This window comes from Aquarana catesbeiana, linkage group LG01 (assembly GCF_042186555.1).
Source record: "Aquarana catesbeiana isolate 2022-GZ linkage group LG01, ASM4218655v1, whole genome shotgun sequence".
NCBI lineage: Eukaryota > Metazoa > Chordata > Amphibia > Anura > Ranidae > Aquarana > Aquarana catesbeiana.
The window spans coordinates 626,615,212-626,636,633 of record NC_133324.1 but is presented as its reverse complement, the minus strand read 5'-3'; the positions used below and the strand labels follow the sequence as shown (position 1 = coordinate 626,636,633).

At 47.2% G+C, this 21,422-nt stretch overlaps 1 protein-coding gene across 1 annotated transcript in view; it reads right to left on the bottom strand.

Moving 5' to 3' along the window:
* The window catches only part of LOC141108809 (estradiol 17-beta-dehydrogenase 11-like), a 64,056-nt gene extending 43,075 nt beyond the window's left edge, over positions 1–20,981 (bottom strand). Inside the window, exons 1-2 of the mRNA XM_073600763.1 lie at positions 20,708–20,981; positions 1,400–1,507 (exon numbers count right to left, since the gene is read on the bottom strand). Of these exons, the coding sequence (XP_073456864.1) occupies positions 1,400–1,507; positions 20,708–20,917 (318 nt within the window). The 5' untranslated portion in view covers positions 20,918–20,981. The remainder of the gene's footprint in view (positions 1–1,399; positions 1,508–20,707) is intronic.
* Between the last annotated feature and the right edge of the window lie 441 nt (positions 20,982–21,422).

The following is a 21,422-nucleotide window of genomic DNA, read 5'->3' as shown; positions in this document are numbered from 1 at the left end:
GCCATTGGCTTACGCAGCTGTCAATCAAAGTCAGTTAGCCAATCAGGAGAGAGGGGGGCAGGGCCGAACGACAGCTCCGTGTCTGAAAGGACACATGGAGCTGTGACTCAGCTTGGGTGCCCCTATAGCAAGCTGCTTGCTGTGGGGGCACTCAACAAGAGGGAGGGGCCAGGGGCGTTAAAGAGGCACCCGAGAAGAAGATGATCCAGGCTGCTCTGTGCAAAACCAACTGCACAGGGCAGGTAAGTATAACCTGTTTGTTATTTAAAAAAAAAAAACAAGACTTTACAATTACTTTAACCGCTTGCCAACCAGCCCCCGCAGTTATACTGCGGCAGGTTGGCTCCACTGCGCAAATCGCCGTAGGTGTAGGTCAGGCTTATACACCAGCGGGGGAGCCAATCAGTAGGTCCAGCAGACTCGATGTCCACTGGCCGTCCACGATCGTTCCCCGCAGAGACAGAACGGGGATCTGCCAAAGTAAACAAGGCAGATCTCCGTTCTGTCAGGGGATGACACAGAGATTTTGTCTTTCTTGTTATGCAGGAAGACGGATTTGTGTGTTGTCCCAGGCAGCCCATCCCCCATACAGTTAGTAAACACACCCAGGGAACACAGTTAACCCCTTGATCGCCCCTGATGTTAACCTCTTCCCTGCCAGTGCCATTAGTACAATGTCAATGCATACTTTTAGCACTGATCACTGGTTCCCAAAGAAGTGTCAAAAATGTCAGTTAGGTGTCCGATCTGTCTGCCGCAATGTTGCAGTCCCACTAAAAATCGCAGATCACCGCCATTACTAGTATAAAAAAATTAAAAAATAAAATGCCATAAATCTATCCCCTATTTTGTAGACGCTATAACGTTTGTGCAAACCAATCAATATAGGCTTTTTGTTTTTTACCAAAAATGTGTAACAGAATACAAATTGGCCTAAATTGATTAAGAATTTAGATTTTTTAAATTTTTTTATTGGGTATGTTTTATAGCAGAAAATAAAAAATATTGAGTTTTTTTTCAAATTTGTCAGTCTTTTGTTTATAGCGCAAAAAATAAAAACCGCAGAGATGATCAAATAACACCAAAAGAAAGCTCTATTTGTGGGAAAAAAAGGACATAAATTTTATTTGGGTACAGCATCACATGACCGCGCAATTGTCAGCTAAAGTAATGCAGTGGCGTATCGCAAAAAATGGCCTTTTCATTAAGGGGGTAAATGCTTCCAGGGCTAAAGTGGTTAAAGCTTATGTGTGCATAGACACGTAAGCAAACATGCAGAGGAGTTTACAGGCAGAAAAAAAAAAACACGTCTTGCCACCCCTACAAGCAGCTTCAAAAACATCCAGTGTGCATGAGGCCTTATAAAAAAACAAAACAAATAATAATAATATAATCTCACCTTAGCAGCAGCTGTAGTGATTTCCTCACGTTTGCTGCAATCTACCACATATGTGTAAACCTTGGCTCCAAGCTTTCTGCATTCTGTAGCAGTTTCTTCAACGCCCGTCTGTTGAACACATTAGACTTTTGTTAAAATTACAGTCCACCCTAAACTGAATACTGTATTCTCTGCAAGAGTTTTAAAGTAAACTTGTACCCAGACTATTCACACTAATGTATTTACATATTCTAAATAGGCAGTAACATTTAAAACCAGCCTTCATTCACCTCTGTAGTTACAGAAATCGTGGAGAAATTCATCTTCAAAGTTCACAGCAGAAGCATAGAAATCAGCTATATTCCTAGTACTTACTACTGCAACAGAATCTTGGCAGGCTGCTAGCATAAATGCTCAGTGGGTGCTTCTAGGTTTTAGAAAATGGACTAAAACCTGACTTTAGAGTCTTTGTTGTGATATACAGTGGGTATAGTAAAGAACCCCCCCCCCCCCTTAAAATAATGAAATTTTGTTGGTTTGCAGCATGAAATGAAGACAGGCACAGTTTTGGTTTATCCAGCTGTATTTACTAGTGCAACTTATAACATCCAAGTGAAAGATATACCAATATGTCAGAAAAAAAAATTAAAAAACAAAATCACTGAGTTGGAAAAAGGATCACCCCCTTATGTCAGTATTTTGTTGAACCATATTTTGCTTTAATTACAGCCTTTAGTCTGTTGGGATATGTCTCTACTAACTTTGCACATGGAGTCTTTGCAATATTTGCCCACTCTTCTTTGCAGAACTGCTCAAGTTCAGTAAGCAGTGACCGCTTGTGGACTGCAGTCTTCACGTCATTCCACAGATTTTCAATATGGTTTGGGCTCTGACTAGGCCATACAAAGACATTCATCTTTTTCTCCTTCAATTACTGTGTGCTCATTTTTGCTTTGTGCTTTGGGTCATTGTCATGTTGAAAAGTAAACCTTCCCATTGACAACTTTCTGGCAGAGGGCAGCAGATGTTCCTCAAGAATTTATTCATATTTTGCACCGTTCATTTTTCTTCTATCCTGAAAAGTGCTCCAGTTCCTGCTGCAGAGAAACACCCCCATAACAGGATATTACCACCTCCATGCTTTACTGTATGAACAATGTATTGGATTTCCTGACAGATATATTGTTTGGTGTTGAGGCCAAATAATTCAATTTTAGTCTCATCTGATCAGAACACCTTTTTCCATGTGGCCTCAGAATATTCAAATTTTAAAGGTGGTGGCTGCATAGTCAGCCACTGCAGCTAATTCTTGCAGCTTCCAGATTGGTCACCCTTCAGCAGTGCCATGTGAAACCAAATCTATGGATCCAGGGCGTGGTGGGTCCCTAGTCCCATGGGTACAGGCTGGAGATCCTCTCCCTACTGCCACCTCATTTTATGTCCACCAACCTGCCAGCTTTTCTAAAGAGACTGAGACCTTTCAAACTGCTCTGCAGCACTTTCACTCTTCAGGAGCGATTTTTCATGTTTCCTCTCAAGAACAATTTCAAACCAGTTTACAGTCCCAATGAATAATGGGGGTGTTCACCCCATCCTATATCTGAAGGTGCTCAGCACCTTCTTGCATATGAAATCAGACCGCTCTGCAACAAGGGGATTTTCTAGCATCAATGAACATCAAGGATGCATATTTACATGTTCCCATTTTCCTCCCTGCAGTAACGGTCCCTTCAGTTTGTGTTGGGTAAGCAGTCCTTAAAGACTGTGGCTCTCCCCTTTAGCCTGTCCATGGCTCCAATCCTTGCTTACAACAATCCATGTGTGTGCTGCTGTGGTCTCAGGGACTCTATTTTATCAGATATCTGGATGGTCTCTGTCCACACCTTTGCTGCCAATGTCCAGGGGACGATAAAGACCCTTCAGAGATTCAGGTTGATCCACAACCTCCGGAAGTCTGAGTTGGACCCGACCCACCGCTTGGAGTACCTTGGCCTATTATTGAACATGGCCCAGGGTTGGGTGTTTCTTCACCAGGAACAAGAAATGACCCTGTGTCTTCATCTCCAAAACCTTCACTCCAGGAAGCTTCCATCAGTCTGATTTTGCCTGAGGATACTGGAGTCCTTTGGGGTGGTGATGTTTGCACAGTTTCACTCTAGTCCGCAGCAGCTTATGTGTTGACTGCATGGAACAAACTCCCTCAGTTTCTGGATGGGACCATGTGCCTGTGTCCCAAGGCCAGGATATCCCTGATGTGGTGGTTGATCTGGGAACTCCTTTATCTCAGTAACCTGGATGGTTCTCAAAATGGATGCCAGCTTGTTTCACTGGGGAGGTGTCCTATTGATGGAAATGGTCCATAGTTATTGAGAGAGTCCACACTTCCCAAAAAACATTCTCAAACTAAAGGCCATTTGCTGCAGTGGACCAACTAGCTTCAAGGATGAATGATGACATGATGATTCATTTAGACCAGTGGTCTCCAAACTGTGGCCCGGGGGCTGGATGTGGTCCTTTGCTTGCCTTTATCAGGCCCTTGGGACTCTATTCCTCCCACTGATACAAGGCACTATTTCTTCTACAACATTAATGAGGCATAACTTCTGTCACTGATACCAACAATATGGCACTATTCCTACCACTGTCCTCAACAATGGGGCACTATTCCTCCCACTGACACCAACTGCAGGGCCCTTTTCTTCCCACTGACATCAATGATGGGGCATTATTCCTTGCCCTGATGCCAACAATTGGTCACTATTCCTCCCAATAACACCAATGATGGGACATTATTTTTTCCCCTATTACCAACAATGGGACAATATTCCTTCTGCTGATATCAATAAGGGGGCATTCTTTACTCCCATTGACATCAGGTCATTTTCTACTCTCACTGTGTCATGAAAGACGTTCTGCTAGTTCAGCTGTCGGCGGAAGATCGGTTAACAGAGCTACTGTCAGTAGAGCAAGAGGACGCGTTCGGAGGCGCGTTGACGTGAACGGACGCATGCGGGTGCGCGCTAATACGAGCGGGTGTACGCGGGTACACGATGAGACGAACGGGCACGTACGATCGGTACTCGGGCGTGCACGTGTGCACGCGGCGGCGCGCAGACGTGCAGTGTGACAGCCTTTGGCGCCATTAGGCCTATTTAAGGGTACCTAACAGCATGCTTCCTTGCTGTCCGGTCTACAGCGTTTCCCGTGACCCTAAGCTTCCAGTATACCTGTCTACCTGATTCCTGTTACCCGGCTTGTTCCTGACTGCTCCTGCTTGCTGCCTGTCTCTGACCTCGGCTTGTCTGACGATTCTCCTACCTCATCCTTCAGTTATTACCTGCCTGTCCGTTGCCGACCCGGTCCGTGCCCTGACTACTCTCCTGATTCTGTTTTGTACCTGCTCTGCTTGCCTGTGTTTGACCCGGCCTGTCTGACTTTGCTAGTGCTTCAGTTGTACTACAGAACACCTCCCTGCTGCCTGCTTGTTCGTGGGTTCCTGCTAGCTACAGTGCTTCTCTATCCAGTCAACAGTTCCAGTGTTCCTGCCAAGAGTTCCGGTTCTTCTACCAGTTGTTCCAGTGCTTCAGTTGTACTACAGAACACCTCCCTGTTGCCTGTTGTTCCTGAGTTCCTGCCAGTGGATCCAGTGTTCCTGTCAGTCCTCCTGCTGCTTCACCAGAGGTCCGGATCAACTCTACACCTGCCACTTACCAAGCACTTGTGGCCCCCTGCGCTCCTGAGTCCCTGTCTTCTCTATCAGGGGCTCTCGAACCAGAGGCACACGAGAGGCTACTCCTTGCATTCTGGGCTCCACCACCAGGTACGTGACAGTACCGGACAGCCATGTCTGAGCCCACGCAGGGAGCCTCTCCCATGGATGAACTCTGCCGCCATCTTGCTGGACTTACCCAGGCAGTAAAAAGCCTACAAGAAGGCTACACCCAGCTGGAAGGCCGAGTCCAGGCCTTAGCAGCTTCTACACCTCCAGTATCCGGGACTTCTGCCTCACCATCAGTGGTCATGTTGCCGCCTGAACCCAGGGTCCCCACACCTGAAAGATTTTCGGGTAATTGGAGCAAATTCAGGTCCTTCCGCAACTCGTGTGAGCTCTTTTTTGCCCTTCAACCAAGGACTTTCTCCCTGGAAGCCACCAAGGTGGGGTTCGTGATCTCGCTGCTGACCGGCGAGCCCCAGTCCTGGGCCCATCGCTTATTAGAAAAGAAAGATACCTCACTTGATACCCTGGATACCTTCTTTCGGGCACTATATGAAGACCCACAGCTGACCGCCACGGCAGAGACAGCCTTGCACTCCCTACAGCAAGGCCGCAGACCTGTTGAAGACTATGTGTCAGAATTCAGACGCTGGAGTTCCGACACAAACTGGAACAATGCCGCCCTACGGTATCAGTTCCGTATGGGCCTTTCAGAATCCTTGAAGGATGAACTAGCCCGAGTGGGCATTCCTGAGACTTTAGAGGACCTCATAGACCTTTCCATCCAAATAGACAGACGCTTGAGAGAACGACGTACGGAGCGATCTTCTGGTCCTGCTCACCCTGTCTGGATGCTGCCCCGGGTGCCTAGTTCTCCCCACTCCGCTCCTCCAGCTTCTACTACCATGACCTCAGATACACCGGAACCAATGCAGCTGGGACTCTTACGGCCATCCCTCACTCCTGAAGAGCGCCAATGCCGTCGGGCTGGTAACCTGTGCCTATATTGTGGGGAACCCGGACACTTTGTACGAACATGCCCGGCCAAGCTTCGTAAGTGCCTCTCTGTCTCTCCTGCTCTTACCCCAGCTGCACTGAATAATATGTCTCACCTGGCTGTTCCGCTTCTTTTACAGCTCCCAGGAGGGAATATACCAACCAGCGCTATCATTGATTCCGGGGCCTGCAGTGGCTTTATAGACTTGTCCTTCGCTTCCAGACATCACATTCCCATCCGGCCCAGGGCGAAAGGACTTTCCGTATATCTGGCCGATGGTTCTACCCTCAGATCAAGACCAGTAACCCAGGAAACAGTACCTATGCTCACTACCATTGCTGGCACTCATCAAGAGCTACTTTGTCTGGATGTCATTGAATCTCCTCTATTCCCCATCATATTGGGCATGCCATGGCTCAAGGCCCATAACCCACAAGTTGACTGGGCCTCAGGGAAAATTGAGTTTCCCTCCTCTTATTGCCACCAACACTGTCTACCAGAAGTTACTCAAGCTCCCTCTGCCCTGTTGTGCCTGGAAACTGATGCCAAGACCCGTCAAGTTGTACCCGAAGTCTACCATAGCTTTCTGGACGTTTTCAGTCAAAAAGGGGCCGAGACCCTTCCTCCTCACCGGCCATATGACTGTCCGATTGAGCTTCTCCCAGGGGCAGAGATTCCTTTTGGGAGAATATTTCCTTTGTCAGAGTTGGAACTAGGAGTATTAAAGACTTACATTGACGACAATCTAAAGAAAGGCTTCATCCAACCCTCCACGTCCCCGGCAGGAGCAGGAATCTTTTTTGTGGAAAAGAAAGACCATTCATTGCGTCCTTGTGTGGATTATCGGGCACTCAATAAAATCACGATCAAGAACCGTTATCCCTTACCATTAGTGCCAGAACTTTTTCAGAGGCTGGGGTCTGCAGTAGTGTTTTCTAAGTTAGATCTTCGTGGTGCCTACAATCTTGTCCGCATTCGCAAGGGAGACGAATGGAAGACTGCTTTCCGTACCCGGTTTGGGCACTTCGAATATTTAGTCATGCCTTTCGGACTTTGTAATGCTCCTGCTACATTTCAGCATTTTGTAAATGACATTTTCAGAGACTACCTTGACCTGTTTGTTGTTATTTATCTAGATGACATTCTAATCTTCTCTTCCTCCCTAGTTGAACACCGTGAACATGTCAGAAACGTTTTGACCCGACTTCGCCTGCACGGCCTTTACGCCAAGTCTGAGAAATGTGTCTTCGAGCAGGAGAGTATTCAGTTCCTTGGTCTTATTATCTCAGTGGAAGGCATCAAAATGGACCCTCAGAAGGTCTCCGCCATTTTGGACTGGCCCGCTCCTACTGACAAAAGAGGGATTCAACGTTTCGTGGGATTTGCGAATTTTTATAGAAAATTCATCAAGGGATTCTCCACCATCATTTCTCCCATTACAAGATTAACCCAACAGGGCCTCAAGTTCCACTGGTCTACGGAAGCTCAGATGGCCTTTACTACACTGAAGGATCTGTTTGTCTCGGCCTCAGTTTTAAAACATCCTGATTCCACGTTGCCCTACATCCTGGAGGTGGACGCCTCGGAGATAGCGGTCGGCGCAGTACTCTCCCAAAGACAGGGGCCTAGGGCTCTTCTGCACCCAGTCGCTTTTTTTTCCCGTAAATTATCGGAAGCAGAAAGGAACTATGACGTGGGTGATCGAGAATTGTTAGCGATCAAAGCTGCGCTGCAGGAATGGCGATAGCTGTTAGAGGGAGCAGCCCACCCGATTCTTGTTTATACAGATCACAAGAATCTAGAATATTTAAAGACTGCCAAGAGGTTGAAACCACGACAGGCCAGATGGGCACTGTTCTTTACTAGATTTTCTTTCCATATTACCTACCGTCCCGGGTCAAAGAATATCAAGCCTGACGCTCTGTCACGGATGTACAGTGATTCAGAAGCACCTTCTCCACCAGATACCATCTTGTCCTCAGGGAACTTTCTGTTACGCCAAGGGGATCTACTGTCACAGATCAAGCAAGCCTCCAGGAACGTTTCCACTCCACCTGATACAACCCTACAGGCCAGAGATGATCTTCTGTGGTTTAAGGATAGGATCTTCGTACCTCAGGAGCCGCGAACGGCAGCTCTTAGTTCTTGCCATGACCATATGTTAGCCGGCCATTTCGGAGTACATAAAACATCTGAACTTCTTCAGCGCACGTTCTGGTGGCCATCATTAAGAAAGGACTGCAAGGACTACGTGGAAGCATGTGTCACCTGTATCCAAAATAAAGGCAGCAAATCTAAAGCCTGGGGCCTGTTAAAACCACTATCTGTCCCGGAGAAGCCATGGAGGATGATCTCCATGGATTTTATTGTCGAGTTGCCACCTTCTGAAAGCTACACTACGATCTTCGTAATAGTGGATAGACTATCCAAGATGGCACATTTCCTACCAATGAAAGGTACCCCTACTGCTGCTGAAACTGCCAGGACATTCATTAAGGAGGTGGTAAGGCTTCATGGCATCCCTGCCAATATTACTTCTGATCGGGGGGTACAATTCACCTCTAGGTTCTGGAGAGCTCTTTGTGAATCCCTGAAAATTGATCTTGCCTTCTCTTCTGCCTATCACCCCCAAACAAATAGCCAGACAGAGAGAACGAATCAGACGCTGGAGCAGTATCTGCGCTGTTTTTCCTCGTTTTCTCAGGATGATTGGGCTCCGCTTCTTCCCCTTGCCGAATTTGCATACAACAACTCTGTTCATTCCGCCACAAAACAAACACCATTTTTTGCAAATTATGGGTTCCGTCCTCTGTTCTTGTCCACTAACATTCCGGAGTGTCCAGTACCAGCTGTGCAAGAAAACCTAAACTTCTTTGAATCAAATAATAAGCTTCTGCAAGAGACTATGGCAAGGACCCAGGACTATAACAAAGAGGTGTTTGACAAGAAGAGAAGGGGGGAGCTTGATCTTAAACCTGGAGATTTGGTTTGGTTATCCACTTTGAATTTAAGATTGGCTTGTCCTTCCAAAAAATTGGGTCCCAAGTTCGTGGGTCCTTTTCCAGTGACAAGAAAAATTAATAATGTGGCCTACGAACTAAAGCTACCAGAATCATTCCGGATTCATCCGGTCTTTCATGTTGCCCTACTCAAACCTGCAGTTCCTGATCCTTTTGTCAACCGGATGGTCAATCCTCCCGAGCCCGTGATCATTGACGGAGAAACCGAATATGAGGTTGAGTCCATTCTGGATTGTAGGAAGAGACGTAATCAAGTCCAGTTCTTGGTAAAATGGAAGGGGTATGGGCCTGAGGAAAACTCCTGGGAGCCGGAGTCCAACATCCATGCTAGGAGGTTGATTCTTGCCTTTAAAAGATCTCATCCAAGTAAGATGGCACAGTTGGGCATCCGGAGGCTGCCCCTTGGGGGGGAGCAATGTCATGAAAGACGTTCTGCTAGTTCAGCCGTCGGCGGAAGATCGGTTAACAGAGCTACTGTCAGTAGAGCAAGAGGACGCGTTCGGAGGCGCGTTGACGCGAACGGACGCATGCGGGTGCGCGCTAATACGAGCGGGTGTATGAGGGTACACGATGAGACGAACGGGCACGTACGATCGGTACTCGGGCGTGCACGTGTGCACGCGGCGGCGCGCAGACATGCAGTGTGACAGCCTTTGGCGCCATTAGGCCTATTTAAGGGTACCTGTCAGCATGCTTCCTTGCTGTCCGGTCTACAGCGTTTCCCGTGACCCTAAGCTTCCAGTATACCTGTCTACCTGATTCCTGTTACCCGGCTTGTTCCTGACTGCTCCTGCTTGCTGCCTGTCTCCGACCTCGGCTTGTCTGACGATTCTCCTGCCTCATCCTTCAGTTATTACCTGCCTGTCCGTTGCCGACCCGGTCCATGCCCTGACTACTCTCCTGATTCCGTTTTGTACCTGCTCTGCTTGCCTGTGTTTGACCCGGCCTGTCTGACTTTGCTAGTGCTTCAGTTGTACTACAGAACACCTCCCTGTTGCCTGTTGTTCCTGAGTTCCTGCCAGTGGATCCAGTGTTCCTGTCAGTCCTCCTGCTGCTTCACCAGAGGTCCGGATCAACTCTACACCTGCCACTTACCAAGCACTTGTGGCCCCCTGCGCTCCTGAGTCCCTGTCTTCTCTATCAGGGGCTCTCGAACCAGAGGCACACGAGAGGCTACTCCTTGCATTCTGGGCTCCACCACCAGGTACGTGACACACTGGCCACAGTCCGGCCCCCTCAAACTCTGAAGGACAGTAAACTGGCCCTTTGTTCAGAAAGTTTGGAGACCCCTGATTGAAACAGTTACACAGTTGTGGCTTATGTCAATCATCAGAGCACTAGAAGCCGAAGCCACATGGTCCCTTGAGAAGCAGACCTAATTCTGGCTTGGGATGAATGTTTCAGGATGTTTATCCGCATTCCCACTTTTTTGGAGTAGGCAGTTGGCAGGCAGACTTCCTCAGCCACCACCCCAAGGTGTTCCTGCACATCTGTCACTACTGAGGGATGCCATACTTAGATTAGTTGCATCCTGCTTCAACAACATGGTGGGCAGGTTTGTGGCCAGGAAGCTTCCATCTGTCTGATTTTTCACGAGGGTACCGAGTCTCATAATGGACTCCTTTGGGGCAGTAATGTTTGCCTAGTTTCACTCCAGGCCTCTGCAGCTCAATGTGCTAACTGCATAGAAACAAACTCACTCAGTCTCTGGATGGACCCATGTGCCTGTGTTCCAAGACCAGGATATCCCTGACCTAGTGGTTGACTAGCCCTGCGCTAGAATCAGAGAACTCATCCCCCCTGTTAACCTAGTGTAGCCATGGGGTTGGCACTACTGACAAACAATCCGCCAAATCACCCCACTGCCAGAGACAATGAACAGTCTTTTGCAAGCTTTGTTTTTGTTGTTTTTATTGGGGGGGGGGGTACAACTTGGATAGGGATAGGGATATGGGAATATGGAATTAATCATTGCCATCATATTTAAAGAATTCATTACACGTTTTACAAAGTTAGAGCCTGAAGATTGAATGTGCATGTTTGACTAAGTATAAATCTTCTCCTGCAGTTCCCTGCAGACTGTTGCTCCCTGCATCTCCATACAGACTACTGTTGCTAAGAGTTCTCCATCCGTCACTGTGTGAGGGATAGAAACATCACTTTTGACCGTGTAAAAGCAATGGTCTTAGATCTCTTCACCTCCTGCCCAAACTTGCTTCCTCCTGTACAGACTTGATTCCTCCTGCACAAACTTGTAGTTGCTAAGTGAAGTATGACACATGCTCTTCTATTGAGTAGTATGAACTCACTCTGAATAAGCCCCTCTACTGGCTCTGGTGACTCGCTGCTACTAGGCCTGAGGCCCGCAGAATCTCTCCCCAGAGGCCTAGTAGGTTCAAGTCTATCTTTTAGGTAATGGACTACTACTCCCAGCCAGCCCAACTTAAAAAACAATGCGCCATCCGGCCACACTGATTTGACACAGATCCCCACAGTCTCTTCTCTGATCCAGGACTCTTCACCATCCACCGTGTGCATGATAAAGACTCTGCTAATGACCGTGTAGAAGCAGAGTTCCCTCACAGATTCCCTGGCACCTCCAGCCATCCACTGTGGTAACACTCATGGACCTTCCAATCCTGAGTCCTTGATAAGGAACTTGTCCGGACCATGCGTTCCGACCGTGTGGTGACAGAGACATTGCCAATGACCGTGTAGAAGCAATGTTCCTTCACAGCTCTCCCCGGGCCTCCTCCTGCAATCGGTACACCCCCCCAGATGGGGGTGTCCTCCTGCGGCTGTCTAGCGCTCCATTCCTCACTTCACCCAGCTGACTTCTCCACCCCAGTGACATGTGACCTCAGCTTATATATGAGGCCCGCCCCCTCCCAATGGGGATTGGTCAAAGCTCACACACAAGCTGCCTGCCACTCCAGTTCCAGGCCCAGCCCCTTTTCTAGAACATTCAGGGAAGGTGCCTCAGAACTGATGTGCAGATGGTCACACCCACTGCCACTCTGAACACTCCCAGCCCCCAGATCAAAACAGACAGGCCTAGCATGCAGCATAGGCCTGCCTGAATGTACCTGTGCTGAAATAACCTAGTAAAATAATCCTTACTAGCACCTACATTCTGGTAGAGGGTACTACATTCACCCCCCACCAAAATCACAGCTGTCCTCAGCTGTGGAAAACAATTTACAAAAATACCTCCTGGGCCCAGGAGTAAAGGGCATCCCATAAAATTTAGTTGGATAGGGAAAAGGATAAAACTTGGATGGGAAATTTTGTATAAAAGTACAAAAATATAGTATATACACACTGATCATATATTTACCTTGTACAATTTATACACACATCCTAGCCTACAGGTCCCTGTAGCTATTTCCATACAAGCGGAGACAGAGCACTGCTCCCGGAGAAGGAATACTCTGCCTACCACAGGTCTTCATCTGTTATCCCACAGTGGGGATGGACAGCCGTCCCACATAAGAGAAGACAAAACATACACACAGTCTAACTATACACTAACTATACACTATTCACCAGATGGAGGGGGTTATCATCCTCTACTGGGTGAATAAAACACACATTTTTTTATATCATACATATACATTTTTTATATCATATATATGTATCAGATATGGCATGTGGTTCCCTGTTTGTACTGTCACTCCCTCAAAAGGAGCCTGAAAGACCTCCTGCAGAGTGCAGCCTAAACAGACATGCCAATGTCAAAAGGAAAAGAAACCTTATGGTTGCTCCTAGTTTGGAGGGGCCCTCCCGAAAGTCAGGTAGCAGGAAGGTTTAACAGGGACAGTGCACCCTAGCATCCATGATATATTTCCTTCCATCAGGCACCCTGGGTGGTGGGCAAAAGCTGTCCCTGTAAAATTTTCAAGTGTCATTGGGGAAAACCACCCAGACCCTGCCCTGTCCTTGCAGTCCTGGTGGCCGGCTCCATGTGGGCTGCACAACACAGCAGTCCTTCCTCAGACATAAAACCGGCGATCCGGCAACCTCCTCCGAACATCCCCCTCCCCTCTGACTGAGACCAAATGGCTCCTGGTAGGCCGACCCACCTTCACAATCAGGACTCGGTCTCTTTGAATGACACAACCCAAGCTCCACTCCTGTTTGATGTCCTTAAACTGGGCCCAGACTTCACTTTCTGGCACCCAGAGCGGCTTGGGGGCGTGCAAAAAGTCCCAAACCATGTCATCCTCCCACCATCCTCGTGAGCTATCAATGATGTTCATGGTCTGGGTTGGGACATAAGGATAGTCAAAGCCCCACTCCAAGGCAACCCTTCTTTGAACTTCCCACTGGAATCTTGAAAGCCGGGGTAGCTCCTTAATTTTTCCTTTTCCTGGCAGGACGCAGGCATCTGGGGCCTTAATAGGTGGGTAGGTGTAGGCCTGTAGGTGGGTGCCCTGGTCTGGGTTGTGGATGGCTGATTATAAAAAGTTCTGCTGGAATGTACTGGGGTCCATGATGGGGACTGTGGTTCCTCCAGTTTGTCAGATGGGGCATCAACAGATGGGGAATCTCCGGTCTCCCATTTTTCCTCACTGGAGCCCTCCTCAGGGGAAGACCAGGAAAACAACTTCTCCACTGACCCGAACCTCTCCAACACTCTGGGTGAACCCCAATCTATGACCCAGCCCTCACTCACCACATCCAGCTCTCCTGCAGCATGGGCTCCCTTTGGATGGGCACAGCAAGGGTCTTACTTCAGGCCAGCTCTTCAGGGATATCAACCGGAGGCCGCACACTGACTCCTGCAGCCTCTGGGCCCCTGGCCAGGCCGTGGGTCTTCACAGCAGACTCTGTTCCTCTTATGTCCCGGAACTCTGGGGTGGACACACCTGTTGGATGCTCCTCTCCATCACTGGCAAGTGATCCTTGGCCCTCTCCGGCCCTCTGAATGTCCTGCGGCTGCAGTGTGCATAGTCCTGTGAGCGGATGGATAGTATAGTACCTTGATTCCCGCTGCATAAGCAGGTTAGTGGATCCCCACAGTGACTGCACCGGGCCCAGGTGCTGACTCCGATCGTCGGTAGATGGCACCTGAAACACAGCATGCACAGCCGCTCCACTCCTCAGATCACTCCCAAGGTGAGTCCCCCACAAAGTTCTAATCGGATGCCGGTGTCAATTAGCACCCAGTCCTGCTTATCAGGTAGTAGCTGTACAGCGGGCATCCTCCGATCACCCTCCGCCATCTTCCTCTGCCTTGTGTCTGGCGCACAGCACGCTGAGTTCTTTCCTGTCCTCTGCTGGGGCGTGACTCCGCCCACACGCTCGTTGGTTCAGCGTGCGAGGAACTGTAAGCAGGCTTCAGACATTGTGCGCCGTAGTGACACCTGGTGGCAGGCGCTGAAGAATTGCAGGCACTGTCCAAGTTTATTTTAAAAACTGTCACAGAAGCTGGAACTGACAGTAGGCAAACTATACAGCGACCACCATTAACAAAGTAAAGTCTCTCCTCTGTGATATCCTACTGTGTGGGACTGACCGTGCAACATCCCGTCAAAGACACCCCCTAGTTGCATACCGTTACTAGGGGCAACAGCAGACATCCACAACTCCTTTTACTGTGTTAAGCAGGATTAATAAAGTCACAATATTTGTATCTTCTCTGCAATGCAGTGAGCAATGCCCGCGCCATGCAGAGCGCTGGGCATATTTGTAATCCAGAGCGAGATTGCTCGCCGTGGTTGCCACGGTTGATAGCATAAGGTTACAGTCACTGGTTGCGGGGCTTTTTCTTGGTAGTGATTGTCCATTGAAACAACTGAGTGCAGGGGCGTGATGGCAGCGCTGACTCTGGACGGTTGCTATTGACAACGACACTTGGCAACAATTCTGAATTTGGTTGCTATGGGCAACGGCATGTGGCAAAAGTAAATTTTAGAGCAAACATAGTCTTTCTCCCTAGTTGTACCCCAAACTAGGCAAAACAGGCAAAGTCTCCCTTGGCTTTTGCGGTTGCTAAGGGTGACGGCCAGCGGGTTAACTGTGAAGGCAGATCTTGGTGGAACCTCCAAATGTAGCCATGGTGTTAGCACTACTGACAAATAATGCGCCAAATCCCCCCACTGCCAGACTTCATGCATCCTTTCCAGAGACCATAAACAGTCTTTTGCAAGCTTTGTTTTTGTTGTTTTTATTGGGGGGTACAACTTGGATAGGGCTAGGGATATGGGATGCCCATGGAATTATTAATTGCCATCATAATAGAAGAATTCAATACACTTTGAACAAAGTTAGAGCCTGAAGATTGAATGTGCATGTTTGACTAAGTATAAATCTTCTCCTGCAGCTCCCTGCAGACTGTTGCTCCCTGCATCTCCATGTAGACTATTGCTCCCTCTGCATCCCCATGCAGACTACTGTTCCTAATAGGGCGTACACACGGTCGGACTTTTCGGCTACAAAAGTCCGACGGACGCCGATGGACCAAATCTGGTGGACAATCCGATCGTGTGTGGGCCTCCCGCTGACTTTTCCAGTCGCAAATCTGATGGACTTTAGATTTGGAACTTGCTTCAAATCTTTACGTCGTAACTCTGCCGGACCCAGAAATCCGCTCGTCTGTATGCTAGTCCGACGGACAAAAACCCACGCTAGGGCAGCTATTGGTTACTGGCTATCAACTTCCTTATTTTAGTCTGGTGTACGTCATCACGTACGAATCCGTCTGACTTTTGTGTGATCGTATGTAGGCAAGGCCGTTCCTTAGAAAGTCCGCCGCAAGTCCACCATAAGTCAGTCGAAAGTTTGTCAGATGGGCTGTCGGACTTTTGTAGCCGAAAATTCAGACCGTGTGTACACCCCATAGGAGTTCTCCATCCGTCACTGTGTGAGGGATAGAAACATCACTTTTTACCATGTAAAAGCTATGGTCTTAGATCTCTTCAACTCCTGTCCAAACTTGCTTCCTCCTGTATAGACTTGATTCCTCCTGCACAAACTTGTAGTTGCTAACTGAAGTATGACACATCCTCTTCTATTGGGTAGTATGAACTCACTCTGAATAAGCCCCTCTACTGGCTCTGGTGACTCGCTGCTACTAGGCCTGAGGCCTGCAAAACCTCTCCCCGGAGGTCTTGTAGATTAAAGTCTATCTTCTAGGTAATGGACTACTGCTTCCAGCCAGCCCAACTTGAAAACCATGCGCCACCCGGCCACACTGATTTGACACAGATCCCCACAGTCTTTTCTCTGTACCAGGACTCTTCACCATCCACCGTGTGCATGATAAAGACTCTGCTAATGACCGTGTAGAAGCAGAGTTCCCTCACAGATTCCCTGGCACCTCCAGCCATCCACTGTGGTAACACTCACCGACCTACCAGCCCTGAGTCCTTGATGATGAACTTGTCCAGACCATGCGCTCCGACAGCTTCTCCTACCCCTCTGCTCCAGGAGTTCCCTGCCACCGACCGTGTGGTGACAGAGACATTGCCAATGACCGTGTAGAGGAAATGTTCCTTCACAGCTCTCCTCGGGCCTCCTCCTGTGATTAGCACACCCCCCAGATGGGGGTGTCCTCCTCTGGCTGTCTAGCACTCCATTCCTCAAGTCCTTCACCCAGCCGACTTCTCCACCCCAGTGACATGTGACCTCAGCTTATATATGAGGTCCCCTACCAATACCGATGGGGATTGGTCAGAGCTCACACACAAGCTGCCTGCCACTCCAGTTCCAGGCCCAGCCCCTTTTCTAGAACATTCTCCTCAGAAACAGGGGAGGCGCCTCAGAACTGATGTGCAGGTGGTCACACCCACTACCACTCTGATCACTCCCAGCCCCCAGATCAAAACAGACAGGACTAGCATGCAGCATAGGCCTGCCTAAATTTGCCTGTGCTGAAATAACCTAGTAAAATAACTCTTACTAGCACCTACCTTCTGGTAGACGGTGCTACATTAGAGTATTCTCACAACAGATGCCAGTCTGTGTGACTGGGGAGGTGTCCTAAGGATGGAAACGGTCCAAGGTACACGGTTATTGAGGGAATCCAGACTTCCCATCAACATTCTCAAGCTAAAGCTAGTCGCCTTTCCCTGCTGCGAACGACCAACCAGCTTAAGGGATGACCGACAATGCCACAGTCATGGCTTATCTCAGTCATCAGGATGGCACCAGAAGCCACATGGCCCTAATTCTGGCTTGGGCTGAATATTTTTGTCACCACTGGATTTTTGTCACCACTGGGGGACACCAGACTTAGATTTGTTGGCATCCCACCTCAACAACAAGGTGGACAGGTTTGCGGCAAGGATAAGGGACTCAAGAGCCTCTTCAGTTGATGCTCTAGTGACCTCAGTATAGGAAGAGAGGGATTGTCAAACAAATGGCATGGGAGGGGGGGGGATGCACACTGCCCTGAAGAATATGGACCAAAGCAATAATGTGGAAAGAATTCTGTTTGGTGCATTCTTTCATTGCTTTCACTGTAACACAATCTGAGAATTGTGGAGAGGGTTGTGTGACTAATCAGATTTTCCAACATTCACAAATCATTTTTTTTTTAACTGAACTTCAGCTTTAAGAAAATGTGACTGACTGGCTGCTGTGCAGCCTGGGAAAAGACAGCTAGGTGCCACTTGTAACTATCGGGGATGTAGTCCCCAGGAGACAGCCTTTATCAATTCAAGGAGAGTTGCCTTCTGTGAGTGTTCACCATGGTGTCAGACAGACTGGGTTGCCACATATCTGTTCAGAGGGCACAGCTGTCAAAGAAATCCAGTGAGCTGGAGGGGAGGGGCATTACTGTTGCCAGCACTGGATATTTACGCTCTTTACTGTGGGATGTACCTAAACCTGAGGGCTCCAGTGCAGGAACTTTGCGCCCCGACGATTAAAAGTACACTGGCCAGTGCAAGGGATTTGAAGAGACTGAGGGACCGTTTAGCTTCCAGTATGGCCCCTTTCATTAGAACCTCCCTAGATTTAGGGCTCAGGTACAAAGACCTTAAGAGGTCCTCCCAATGTATGTGCTGTTGTACACAATTTGTCATTGCTTGTTGCTATTGCCATTCATTCGGTATCTTGCTTTGTCGAGAGTATTTCCCAAAATAAGATCTCTCTCTTTAGCATTGGTGTGTCAGAGGGTGTGGCATTGCCAGAAGGGTCGTTGTGATTTGGAATCCATAATCTACCTTGGATTCCTAAAAATCACAGAGAATCTCCTCTTCAGACTTCACCACTGACAATCCAATTGCTAGTGATAAAAGACACACTTCATACTCAGCATGAATGGCAATATAACTCAAGCTTAGTGGCTTTATTAGATAATTCATATTTTCTTCCAGGTCTCATGGACAGTCAGTTCTTCACTTGGTCACCAGTTCAACCTCTTCTTTACACCATGTACTATACAACTCAACTAATCAGAATGACATCCCAACCTGGATTTATCTCCTGATTGAAAACTGCTCATGTAGATCTGTCTTCAGAGTACCAAAAAGAGATTTTTTAACTATATTGCATATTCTCCATGGAGAGTTTGCAGAAAGACAGCAATGCATGCCCATATCTAGTGGGAAGGTCCAGTTCTCCAATCCTTTTGGTAGAGAAGTGTTTAAATTTATTAAAAAGATCCAAAGTGAAAAACAGTCATTTGACTGTACTGTTTAATTGTACAGACCAATCAGCAAGAGCTAATACAAATGATCCATCGCCCCTTGCCATATTCTCAACGCAGCTAAGCCCCATATTCCACGGCACTGAAAAAAGACAAATGCCCCTACCCCCACCATTAGACACTGGTTCCAAAGAATAGATCATATCAGTCTCATGGAAGAAATGACTAATTCAACTTGCAACTCTTTTGAATGTTTTTGAAAGGTATTGGCCTGCTCCATCTACCTGAAAATTGTTACAAGTATACATTGATAATTGTGAGTTTATGAATTATATGTGGTCATTTAGGTAATGCCGTCTGCTGTAACTGGGTCAAGGCCCCCCAATACTCCCCTAGCCCTTTCTCTCTTCTTCCTTTCTTTTAAAGTCTTTACCAAGTAACTATAAACCTGTTAGTTTAACTAGAGTTTAAAAAAGACCATATAGATGAGTTCTTGAAAGAAAAAATATTTTAGGCAACAGACAGCATAGGTTCATGAAAGACAGAAGTTGTCATATAAATCTGATTTCGTTTTATGGGGAGGTAAGTAAAACCTTGGACAGAGGGGTTGCTGTGGACGTGGTATACATGGATTTTACCAAAGCACATTTCCCCAAACACGGCTAATGTGTAAGATAAAGTCTACAGGCTTGGAAAGACTGAGAGTAGTGCTTAATGGTCTAATTTTTTTAGAGGTGTACCCCAAGGTTCAGTGTTGGGACCCTTACTTTTTTTTATACATTTATAAATAATATAAATAATATAGGGTCTGGAATTAGAAGTACCATTTCAGTGTTTGCTGATGACACCAAGCTTTGCAGTGGAATAACGTCCTTACAGGATGTCTCCAACCTACACGCTGACCTCAATGCACTGTTTAATTGGCCAGCTATGTGGCAAATGAGGTTTAATGTTGATAAATGTAAAGTTATGCAAAGTTAGACCTCATTTGGAATATGCAGTTCAGTTTTGGGCATCATTTCACAAAAAGGATATCGGGGAACTGAAGAAAGTGCAGAGAAGGGCAACCAAACTGATAAGAGGCATGGAGGAGCTCAGCTATGAGGAAAGATTGGAGGAACTGAATTTATTTTCTCTTGAGAAGAGGAGATTAAGGGGGGATATAATCAACATGTATAAATACATAAGTGGTCCATATAGTGAAGTTGGTGTTGAGTTATTCACTTTAAGGCCATCACAGAGGACAAGGGGGCACTCTTTACGTTTGGAGGAAAAGAGATTTAATCCCCAAATACGAAAAGGTTTCTTCACAGTAAGAGCTGTAAAAATGTGGAATAGACTCCCTCAAAAGTTGGTTCTGGCTAATGCCTCTCGGGGAATCAGGAAGGATTTTTTCCCCTGCTGGACAAATTGGATCATGCTTTGCTGGGGTTTTTTTTGCTTTCCTCTAAATCAACTGTGGGTATAGGACTGTGTATATGGGATTGTATGTTTTTTTTTCCCTTTTATTGGTTGAACTCGATGGACTTTTTTTTTTTTTTTTTCAACCTCACTATTTAACTATGATACCTGTCTGGCTACCCTGTAATTTGGACCACTTTCTGTAAACAACCTGGTCCTCTCCATAAAAACAGATTAATACAAAAATGGCTTTTGATTGTTATGGATTACTTTTCTTAGGATTGAATAAGGCTATGTAGACTATTTAAAATACTTGAAAAAGCAGTAGCATATTACTTATGCATAAGAGCATTATGATGATCCAAAACTTAGCTGTGTTTTGATTTATGTAACTAGGAATTGCATTACTTGTAGTCTTAGTATTGTACCTTCATTCCCTTCTAGGACAGCATAATACAAGTGCATTTTTACAATCAAGCTCAACTGTCTAGGAGACCCAAAAAGACTGTATCCCTAGTATATGCTAAAGGAATATGCATTGATGTAAGCTGTCATTTGTTGCTGCCTGTATTATGAGCTGAGTAGAGAAATCCGATCTTACCTTATTGATATCCCACAATACTAGCACAGACTGAAGTTCAGCAAACTCCTTGGCTGTATTTCTTCCTATTCCATGCCCTGCACCTGTGATCAGCACAATTTCACCATTCACAGACTTCCTTTTCACAGGAATAAATAACTTCACAAAGGACTCTAAATACGAGTAGAGGATAGTAAGCAGCAGCAGGAGGAATTCTACAATCACATTCATTGTGGCTCAGGCAGCAAATGGTTGTCACTGAACACGGAAGAGAAAAGGCTGAACTTGTAGCTTGGAGTGACTGACTCACTGCTCAAAGTCAAGCCCATCTGTTAACTCGTACATCGCCTGCACCATACATCTTCTTGTCATCTTAAAGTGATTGTAAAGGATCGTTTTGTTTTTTCTTTTTAAATAACAAACATGTCATATTTACCTCCACTGTGCAGCTCATTTTGCACAGAGTGGCCCCGAACATCCTCTTCTGGGGTCCCCCGGCGGCTCTCGCAGCACCTCCCCGCATCAGATAACCCCCTAGGAGAGGAGCTCTTCCGAGGGGGTTACCTTGCGGGCGCACTCCCGAGTCCAGCATTCTGCGTCCATAGACAGCTAGAGCTGGTGTACTCGTCCCCCGGGAGGGAGAAAAATACTGGGTTCAGGTAAGTAAAACGGGGGCTCTGGGGGGCTGCAGCATGAGATAAGGTTTTTCACCTTAATGCATAGAATGCATTAACCA